Genomic DNA, 11,155 nt, shown 5'->3' with positions numbered 1-11,155 from the left:
TTTTTTTTTTTTTTTTTTTTTTTTTGTTGGGTGAACAAACCACAAATTATTTAAAAAAATACACAAGCCAAAACGCCATCCCTAGTTATTCACACCACAACTTTAACTCATAAGGGGAAGTAAATTGTAAGCATATTTAGTTTCAACTGCATATAAGACTCAAACAGAAATTTCAAATCTACATGATCAACTGCCATGGCCAGGGGTATCTAAAATACAATGGGAGGGTATAAGTAAGGTAAACTGACCAACATATGAATGCACAACATTACACATACTATAGGACTGATTAAGAGTCCAAGAATTCCTTCTTGCTATCCGAAAGAACATACCATTACACTGCTCTTCCATTCACCTCACTTGCTATTTCAACAACACATGCATGGAAGTGATTACAAAGTAACCCAAATAATACAATGAATGAATCGGGTTAGTTATAGGGAACATGGAGAGGATTAAATGTGGGAGGATAACTAGCAAAGAAGAGTAAGGCGGTGTGACTTCTGTCCAGCCTGATCAGGTCACAAAATTATACATGATATTATTATTTAATTATTTATTTTTATTGGATTTCATGGTTAAATTGATCCGTTTTGTTATTTTATCCAAGGTTTCAAGGGTATGATTGGAATTTCTAAGAGAGAAGAAGAGAATAAAAAATTAAAAAAAAAATTGAGGAGAGATATTTTCACATATTTCTCTCTCCCTCTCCTACTTTCTCTCATCCTTCACCCCTTTTCCTACTTTCTCTCATCCTTTTCTCTCTCCTTGTCCAAATTAGAATAGGATTCTCCCTCTTTTCCTAGAACACCGCTCCTATAATTTCTCCCTCTCCTCTCCCCTAATACAACTTCAGCCCAAGATTCCATCTCATCTCACAACTCCACCTCTTCTATTTTCTCTCTTTGTCCTAAAATCTCTCCCCTATTAGATTTATCCCTCTCACACCCTCATGGTTCTCTCTCTCTCCTATTTTTCTCTTTGTACTAAACTCTCCCCCATCCACACCAATCCACCTCTCTCCTATTTTATCTCCCCCTACCCACGGTTTTGATCTCTCACCTATATTGCCCCTCTTATATGATCTCCCACTCATAGTTCTAAAACCACCTTTTATCTCAAGCCTCTCTCTCATTAATTTCGGCTCTGGTTTTTCCCTCCTTTTTCCACAGTTCTCCCTTCTTGGATCACACCTTCTTCTGGACGGATTTTCCTCGACATCAATGCGCAAAGATCATTGCCATCACACCAAGGTTCCATCACCACCATCGCATCGTGCCGCATCGCCACCTATTTGTGTCTCCATGGAAGAACACTATCATTGCTGCCCTTCACTGATTCGCACCATGAGTGGCTAAGTTCTCTTTGTCTTTAGGTGTAAATAAACCATTGATTATTGTTATTTAATTTCTGGTTTAAGCATACTTAATTGCTTGAGGCTCCATCCCTTTGTTGATGATTTTAATTGAATTATTTAGTTTAGAGAATGTGCTTCTATGATTTATATTTTCTATTCAAACAATAGTTTTTATCGACATTTCAATCTTATCGATGATAGCCTTTAACAGACCGAACTAAGTGTGCTAAGCATATGAGAAAGAAGATGGTGCTCGGCAAGATAGGATATACCTAGAATGAACCGGAATTATCATTCTGTGGTCGCATTAGACTTGTAGTTTTAATAAACCGGAGTATGCATCAGAGTTAAATAATCATGTCAATGGAGATTCGAAACCTAAAGGTTGTTCTTTTCATAAATTCTCAGTTTTGTTAATTAGTCGTTAATTTAGTCTTAATTTTGTAATTTGATTTTCAAAACAACATTCACACCAATTTTAGTAAATTTAGCTTTCAATTCTCTTGGGGTTCAACCCCTTCTTACCACTATCTCATTGTTAGTTAGGGTTTTATTTGATTCGTTCACGACAGCAATCACAGCCCTAAAGCAACTATTACCTAGTAAAAGCAGATCAAGCAACCACTAGTATGAAAGATGTGGTGATGATAAAAGAAAAAAAAAATCAATTAGAATAGACTAAAATAATTCTGAATGATGACTTGGAAGGAATCAAACTATGGGGAACTCAAAATCAAATTCTTCTATCGGTCACCAGTAGCAAAAAGGGAGGATGTCTCTCCACTAAAAAAAACATGGGGTAAACCTGCCCCCTTCTATTAAGGAGTGGATCCTTTGTTTGGGTTTTGGCACTTGACAAAATCATAACGGTTACCAATTTGCACAGCCGAGAAAGAAAGTTGGTGTATGAGCTGCAAGGAAGAAACATCACAATATTTGGTAGTGTCTCACGACATATCTAAGGATATCTGGCCTTTTTTCTTCCATTGCTTCAACTTACTTGGGAGTTGGGATCAAACCAAATACCTAAGGGTGAAACATAACATGCTGAATTGGGAAAGGGAAAATTTTCCAAGCAAATATTATGTAATTAAAAACATTGGTACACCAACAGACTCCATAAATATATCACTTTGATCACAAGTTCATGGCATATGTTAACTACTGATGCACTGTAACTTCAATGAAAAAATACTCAAATTCCTTCCCTAAAAAAGCGAAGAGCCTATTGCCAACACATATGGCAAAAAAGGATAACATTCATAAGTGAATATAACATTGAAGTGAATTGCAAACTCAAATATTTCTTATTCTTATCAGCCAAGATGTTATGTGCATTTGGACCTATGGCATCAATATAAGCATTGGAGTTGACCCTCCTGATTATTAATTAGTGGCAAGGAGTATAGAAATCAACCTGTAAACAACTCCAATATTTGGGGTCAAAAGCTGAATCTTTTGAACCTGCAATTAAGCAAATGAAACATCACATTGCCACCATGTCCCACTAACACTCTTTTTCGCCTCCCAAGAGGGGAGATAGAGATAGGGAATTCAATAGAAGATGATGCAGGTTGGCATAATCATGCGAAAACGAAAAGCTTAATGAGTTAACAAGGAAGTGGATGGATGCAAACACAATCACAAAATGAGATGAAAGTCACCACAAACACAAAGATAATGCCAAGGACAGGACAGTTGGGATGGCATAAAGACATGAGAATCTAAGAATAATGTATTGCTGAAAAAAACAGATTGTGTGACAAGGTTAATGGTTGAAAGTTATAATTTTTTTGTCAATCAAAAGGAAAAAAAGGGGAGGTTAATTTAGCATATGCAGTAGACCATCTAAAATATATGCAATGTATCATCTTAAATGTTAATGATCAAAAACAATGTTCGAAGGTCAAGGAAAGATATACAAAAACCAATATCCATTTTCGAGTTCCTGTCCCTTTTCCGAGTTCCTGACTTCCTGTACTTAACAGCGGGAGCAGGACCATATTGAATTTGTGATGGTCAAGATACTATATAAACTATGAAGACGAAAAAGAACCCACTAGGAGTGTCAGATAGGTTCACATAGCTTCTTATTGTCTGTTGCATGATACATAGTCATTATGGATCTGGTATTGCTCTATTTGGTTATGGGCTCTGTACTCAGTCTATTCCATTTTAATAAAATTGCAATTTATCTCTCTGGGGAAAAAAATTAGTGCTCCCAAGGCTTCAGGAAAGACTCAATAATGAAGGAGACAGGAGTCCACGAGGCCATTAAAAATGAAGCCAGGCCTGTTCATGGCTAGGCTCAAGGCGACGCCTTGACAACTATGACCGTGCAGGTACTTACAAGTCTGAAGTAGATTGTTGTAGGTCACTACTAACTGATTTTTGGGCTTGATTTGATGAATATATGCAAGAGTAATGGAACAAAAGCTTAAAACTGTAGCAAATCAACAACTCAACTGCCACTCATGAGACTATTACTAATTGACAGACAAAAACAAGCCAAATGCCTAGTCCTAGAAGACAAAAACTAAAATGGAAAAGGCAGTGCTCTAAGGAAGACTATTGTAAACAAACAATTATAGAACTAAAAATATTTTTTTTAAATGATAAATGCAAAAGAAAAGTAGAACAGAAAATCTAGCAAGAATTAAAGGGCCCGAATCCCAATCCAGATAAGCCTACCCAGCTCAATCCCTGATCGATTTCCATTGGCATGGGCTGGATTGGTGACAGCCAATCCCAATCTGGATCAAGCAATGCAGCTGATCCGACCCCGATCCTTGGACCTTGAAACCATGAAATCTAGACTTGAATAGATTGGAATCAGAATATTACTCACAGATATTTCATCTACTAAGATCGATGGTAATTTCTTCTCTGTAGCAATAACAACACCATTTGCAGCTGCAATGACCATCAAAGTTTTATAAATACTCTGAAAGATACAAGGAACTTCTAACTTATGCCATTAATGACAAATCCAAATAAAGAAAGCAGTAGAAAGTAAACTAGGGCACCTAACATATAGAACTAAAGTTTATGCATTGAATCCACAGAATTGGATGACTCTATCAACAATTGTTATCGATTCTTCTGAAGTATCGCTTTGGAATATGTTACAAAATTGTGTGCAGTGCAATGCAAATGATGGCTAGAATGAAGTTATGAGACAACCCTTGGACGATGGATGATTTATGGTTCCATTTACACAACCTCATCAATGTTTGGATAAACATCTAATCTGATTGAAAGACAATTAATTCATCATAAGATATATCAACTTATTCAAGGATGTTCATTTGTAAATTTTAAGGTCCTTTTGATAATATAATTATGGAGGTTTAGTGATGATGTCTTCCCCAAAGGAAACAAGTAATCATATGCAAGTAAGAATAGCTAATTGAGTGTGGATGTCATGGAAGGGCTGTGTGGAAGAACACAATCAGATCCTGCAAGGACTTGTGGAAAGAAATGCATTCAAGGTGATGGATGGATCCTTCCAATTTTAAAGAATGGCTTAGAGACCGAAGCCAAGCAATAGGTTTCCAAGATCGTACACCATGTTACCTTTGAAATGAGTTATGGAGAATGAGCTGCTTGTCTGGCAGAATGGCTCCATTTGCACTCTAGGGTTTAGAAGAAATCTCTAGATTGTGAGGTTGAACAGTGTACTAAGCTCTTTCAGATGTTGCAAAATGTACACATTGGTTGGTCAGTTTAGGACTCAAGAAGATGGAAGTTTCGTTATACAAGACTATGTCCTGTCAGATCTTATTATAAATTTATAGCTGATGAATCATCTGTAAGGGACATGGCATGTACGTGGAAGATTAAGGTTCCCCAACAGCAGCTGTCCTTACTTGGGTGGCCAAGAAGTTCCTGGCTGCTGAGCAATTTAAGAGAAAAGATTTCTCAATGGCCAGCAGATGTCGCTGCTGAGCAATTTAAGAGAAAAGGTTTCTCACTGGCCAGCAGATGTCATCTCCAGTTCAAGGTGGATGAGACTACTCACCATATGTTTCTCAAATGCAAGAGCACAGAGGAAGCATGGTCTTATCATTTAAGTCTGATGTCTGGTAACGGTTGGGTTACCCCATTGGGCAATGAAGTATGTATTTATCCAATGGCCGGATATTCAGATATCAGACTCCTAGAGCTAGTTAAGAATACGTTTAATCCCTCACACTTTGCTGTGTATTGTGAATGAAATAATAGAAGGGTTCTTGGAGATATTGGGAGAAGATTCCCATGGTTATGCTTGGATGTTTGAAAGCAGCTGATGGACAGAACATGTGAAACAAACAGAGCTCAGAGGTGTCAAGAAATTCATTTTGCAACTGTGACGATTACAATTATGTCTACACATCACTTTGTATTTTTTCTGTATAAAGGCTGACACACATGTTTACGGTTCTTCACTATCACTTAATGACAATGTACTTATCTATTGTAACCAATTGGAAAATAAGGAGTTAATGGCTTCAAAATCTCAAGTACAATTCAAGCTCCGAACAATCCAACATTCCAAATCTAGGCTGTTATACACTTTTGGCGGGAAAATTTCTGCTTCTGCTCATACACAAGGAAGAAAGTAATGGAGTATAACTTACACAGCACTAAAAACAAAGATTGAGATACACAGCATATTTTATTGGCGCATCTCACCATAATTTAACAAGATTATCAGAGAAGATGAGGATATGCTGGGAAAGGAGAAAACTCAATATGTTAAGTCCAATGGATGGGAGAAGGAGAAGTTTTCAAATCAGAATTTCATAATTCCACATATCTTAGTATCGGGGAAAAAAGAAGTAGAGTGGCCTAGATTGATTATAATATATGAAGGAAATTAATTGTGATACAATTTGTGAGGTATGATATCAATTGAACAGATAGTGCCTCCTTGCCATCACCAGTTGCACAACCCATGTTATACTTCCTTGGAATCCAATAGCTCCTTTCAGCCGTTGCACCACATCATTTTCAAATAAAAGTTCCATTTTAACTACTTGTAGTTCTCTTTAAGGCCCGATATGATCATACCATATTGATAATTCTCAAGACGTTATAACTTGCACAATAAACACATCTATAACCAGTCTAACAAACATCAATCATAGAGTTTCACCAAGCTATGATGATTAAGAACTGCTGCTGTTTTCTTTTCATTGGCAATGACCAAGACAAAAAGCCACATGTAATTTGATCAGGTTGTATTTCAATCAAAAATGGATTGAACCTAACAAAAGTTTCATTCAATGCTAATAGCACCCGAAAAACCTCCTCCAGGACTGACAACAGTAGTGAGCCTAATTTGATCAGGTTGAATTTCAGTCAAAAATGAATTGAAAAATAGTATTACTTCTCACCATTTGTCTAAGTCAGCAATAAATTAGTAAACAGAAACAGCACGATAGCCCTTCAAACATAGTAACGCAGTCCATTGGGAAGATGGATAGAGGATGGTAACCCTAACTTTGTCAAAGCCCATACATGACTGAACACATTTTAATGAGATGGGTTCTACTCTATATCCCTTCAAAACAATTTAATGGGATTAAGCCGAAACTATTGAAATATACAGAAACTGAAAGCCAGCAGAGAGCAGAAGATAATCAAACATGGGACGAGTAGAAATACCTTTAATCCCTAGAGATGTCTGGCCAGAACCGACGGCCATTAAGGCATATTCGATCTGAACGAGCTTCCCAGAAGGACTGTTTCAGAGAATTACGTAGAAGTATAGAAACAATGAAACAAAATAAAAAAAAAAAAACCCGAAGATCGTCACTAAAGAGACCAAAACGAATTCATGTTAAGAGTTCAAGGATTGTTCAGGCGTACCTGAAAGTGGTGAGAGAAAACGAGTACTGGCTATCTCCCATGGCTTTGAAAAGAGAAAGGGTGGAGTATGAAAAGCTACGAAGAAAGCGGAAATGAGTGAACGCACCCGCGAGCTAAAGAAGATCAATTTAATGGGGAGGGGGTTCCCGACACTGCCAGTTTGGGAAAAGTCTCTTTGAGCAAATCGTGTAAGCTACGCTATAACTTTCCCAACTAGGGTTGCAAGCCTGTCGAGTTGGGCCGGGCTTTCTAAACCTCAGCCCAACCCGAGTCTTCTTAGTTGGGCCTAGGCCCGGCCTCCACTCACGTGCCTGAAAATTCAAAACCTTACTACCTCCGGGCTGACCCTGATGAACCCTGACCTATGAAGTGATTGAGAGCGGGGAAAGAAAGATAGAGGAAAACCAAGGGACAAATCAGTAGAAGCAGTTCATTAGGTATGTAAACGGATTGAATTCGAATCGAATACATGTAGAATGGTATAAAATTTGAATTCGCTTTTTTAACCGGATTTTGGATATTATCCGGTCCAATTTGTTTAGCAAACGCTTCCACTAATCCACTGCCCCTCTCTACTTGGTTGCTTTCACGCCTAGTTCTGACTGGGTGCTTTTGTTGTTCGCTTTCTTAGAAGAACTCCGTTTTATTAGAAGAACTCCGCCTAGACGCAGAGCTGAATTATCTCGAATAAGGATGGTTACCAATATGCTTTATTCATGGTTACGCAGGCAACCAACATAATTGAGCCCTCAGATCTAGGGCAAGAACAGGGTCAATCTCCACCATCCAATTCCATCCTAACACAACCACCATGGATCTTCTCAAACCAAACTCTACAAATTCTTATCCTCTCACTCCGTTGGGGTTCCTTGAAAGAGCTGCTATTGTCTATGGCAACTGCACCTCCATCGTCTACAACATCACCACTGTCACTTGGTCCCAAACCTACCAACACTGCTGCCAAATCGCTTCTGCTCTCTCCTCTCTAAATGGTCTTTGTAATTGCCCCAAATATTGCTGCCATTTATGAACTCCATTTAGACCTATAAAAAATTAATAATAATAATATTAAAAAATAATAGAAGACATGTATTATGAATTTAAGATTCAATATGTGATTTAGTTCAACCTATATTACACTTCAACCAGACGATACACTTCAACCAGACGAAGTGGGTGTGTGTGTGTGTGTGTGTGTGTGTGTGTGTGTGTGTGTGTGTGTGTGTGTGTGTGAGAGAGAGAGAGAGAGAGAGAGAGAGAGAGATTATAGGCCTCCTCCGTGTTATTCTTACGGATCAGCAGATGAGATGACAAGCCTTGAAGTCGTGTTTGCGTGGATCTTGAACGATAGCTTAAACGGTAGGCTCATATTTGGATTCAAGAGAAGATCGTAGGTAGAACACACTAAAAAACAAACAAAAAAGGGAAAATTACCTGATTACCCAATATTGGGTTTGGTTTTACCGAAATACCCACGATGGGTTTCACTCAACGTATATACCCAAAACCAGTTTGCGTATTACCGAAATACCCAAAACAGTGGAAGTCGTACGCCAAACTTCGTATCCCTACGCATTGAACTTGATTCATGTTGCAATCGGTGAAAAAAATTCCGATTTTGTTTCTAATCGTCTTCTACAATCGATTCTTTAACGTCCGATGATCCGATCGCGTCTTGAGGGCTTAAGTTTCTGTTCGGACTATGTATTTCCGAAATGGGAAAGAATGGGTTGCTGATTTCAGTTGTTCGGAGTCTTCGGACTATGGATTTCCGAGAGGAGGAAGACTTGTTGCTGGTTTCAGGAGATCTAGGGCTTAAATAGAATGGAGGGAGAAGGACGGCGGGAGAAGGACTCGAGGGAGAAGAATCTGTTGACTCACCCATCGACTTCTCATTCACACACACAGAGACAGAGGAGGGGAGAGAACTGGTGCTGCGTGAGTGCTCTCCCCCAGTTTACGATTTTGAAGTTTCTTCTCTTGGAACCGTTTGTTGTTCCTGTCACTTCTTCTGGTGCTACTCCGGCTCTTGCTCCGGCTCCGGCTCCATCGCCATGGGAGAAAGACAAAGGAGGGGAGACAACTTAGACCCACGATATCGCTCATCTTCTTCGGGTTGGATGTTCATCTGAGGTGAGCAAAGATTTTGTTTTTAGCCTATTTTCCATGTCATACGTTTTTTGTTTTTGTAATCTATGTGTTCTTTTTTTTTTCTCACTTCACAGAGAATCGAAAGAATCCCATTCCCATGTTTGTTCGTGGGTTTGCGTGAGTGCTCTGTTGGGACCAACAAACCTTACCATCGGTCATCTTCTTCCCATAACTTGAGGTAAGCAATGATCTTTTGATGTTTCAATTTTCGATGTCTTACACCTAAGTTTGTTTTTGTAATCTGTGTTCTTTTAATTTTTTTTTTCCCACTACACAGAGAATCGAACGAATCCCATTCCCATGTTGGTTCGTTCGAACCTCTTACTATTCCTTTGAGAATGGGAGTCACATTTCTGATATTGGTTCATAGCATTTTCATTCTTGTTCTCTTTTATTCGATGAATTCACAGAAACTTATATCTTGATCTTTGTACCGTACATGGGTCTTTCGTTATTATTATTATTATTTTTATTATTATTATGAATGGCACGTTCAATTGTTCAAACTAAAAAAATAGAGTACATAGTTATGGTTCATTGTAGTGTTGGTGACTAGTAGCCTAGTAGGTGTTTGATGTAATGCCTCAATGGAATTAAGGGAATTACAACATGCTCTATGGTTTCTGGAAATGGTGTAAGATCTTATCTGAAACAGTTTGGAATGGTTAACCGATGGTTTAATAGTTGAGGAACAATGATGAGATTAGATTTTCTTGTTAAACTAAAACTGGAGTTTGATAGTAGAAAATTTCAATTTCATAAGAAAATTGTGGCGGGTCAGGAATTTATGGTTTAAAATAGGATGGAAATCTAGCTTGCTGATTTGTGTTTGATTTCATCGAAAGGGCTGAAAAGGTTTAAGAGTGTGGAGTCAAATTAGGAAGCATAGAAAGCTTAAAGGTGGTTTATTATGCAGGTCTCAATGGGAAAGAATACAATTATTCTTACTTAGGACTAATTAGATATGAGAAGAACTAAAATATATACACTTTCTTTTCAATGATAATATGCATTGATGTTGGATGAAAGGTGTCCTCAAGTGCCATTGTAACTACTATTAAAAGGACAAACAAGTGAACTCAATGTAGGTTGTTGCTGTCCAGCAGACACACAAAGATAATCAGAATCCGAGACCTGCCATCATAAGCATGTGTAATAGAAAAATGTTGCATCTGTAGAACATGGAAAGAATTTCAAAATTTATACAACTTGTTAGTGAATGAGACTATTTCTTAGAGAAACTGTTAGGATTGAGATCTTTATAGAAGAAGCTTACTTGTGTTGAATTCAGTTTTGAGTTTGAAAATAATAGAAAATTTAAAATGTCTGGGTGCTATGCTCATTGCTTTCTATTAGAGCAAGCTATCACAAATGTATTTCAACTTCATTTCTAAGCTTCACTGGAACAACGTGTGATGCGCTTATGTAACCAATTGTTTTGATCATTCTGATTTTTAAAGTTTGCTTGGACCTTGGAATGTCTAAACCATACCAAATTTGTCTGCTAGGTTCCTCTCTGAATCTCCAGTGGACCAATTTATTGTGAACGGTAGTTGCAGAAATTTGACTCTAATTCCCGTTCATCAGTGGAAGGGAAAACTTTCAGCTCATAGAAGGCCATTTACAGATAAGGCAGCATATAGGTCTTACTTTACTCCTTACCTATTGATTTTTTCTGGATGCTGTTGTTGTTAACCTTTTTTTTGTTGTGTGGTTTCGCTGAGTAGTTCAATTTTTGTTTTTTAGTGTCTTAATGTGATTTGCAATTCAAGTTTGAGGCTGATGTTGATGTGT

General features: G+C 37.9%; 1 protein-coding gene across 1 annotated transcript; it reads right to left on the bottom strand.

Annotated features, from left to right (window-relative positions):
* Nucleotides 1-980: 980 nt before the first annotated feature.
* Nucleotides 981-7,376, bottom strand: LOC122068196 (proteasome subunit alpha type-2-like). Its single transcript, XM_042632065.1, has 4 exons — nucleotides 7,211-7,376; nucleotides 7,007-7,083; nucleotides 4,206-4,270; nucleotides 981-2,821 (listed from the first exon to the last, which is right to left on the bottom strand). Exons 1-4 carry the CDS (start codon nucleotides 7,249-7,251, stop codon nucleotides 2,744-2,746), a joined length of 261 nt encoding a protein of 86 aa, XP_042487999.1. The 5' UTR covers nucleotides 7,252-7,376; the 3' UTR covers nucleotides 981-2,743.
* Nucleotides 7,377-11,155: the final 3,779 nt, after the last annotated feature.

The sequence above is a fragment of the Macadamia integrifolia genome, unplaced genomic scaffold, assembly GCF_013358625.1.
Source record: "Macadamia integrifolia cultivar HAES 741 unplaced genomic scaffold, SCU_Mint_v3 scaffold3539, whole genome shotgun sequence".
NCBI lineage: Eukaryota > Viridiplantae > Streptophyta > Magnoliopsida > Proteales > Proteaceae > Macadamia > Macadamia integrifolia.
The sequence above is the reverse complement of the archived record's forward strand: the minus strand, read 5'-3'. Positions and strand labels throughout refer to the sequence as shown.

Coding starts and splice junctions, on each gene's coding strand:
- LOC122068196 (XM_042632065.1), bottom strand. CDS start 7,251: ATGGGAGATAGCCAGTACTCGTTTTCTCTCACCACTTTCAG. Junction 7,084..7,210: donor TTTTCTCTCACCACTTTCAG/GTACGCCTGAAC, acceptor TCTCTGAAACAG/TCCTTCTGGGAAGCTCGTTC. Junction 4,271..7,006: donor GACATCTCTAGGGATTAAAG/GTATTTCTACTC, acceptor TGGTCATTGCAG/CTGCAAATGGTGTTGTTATT.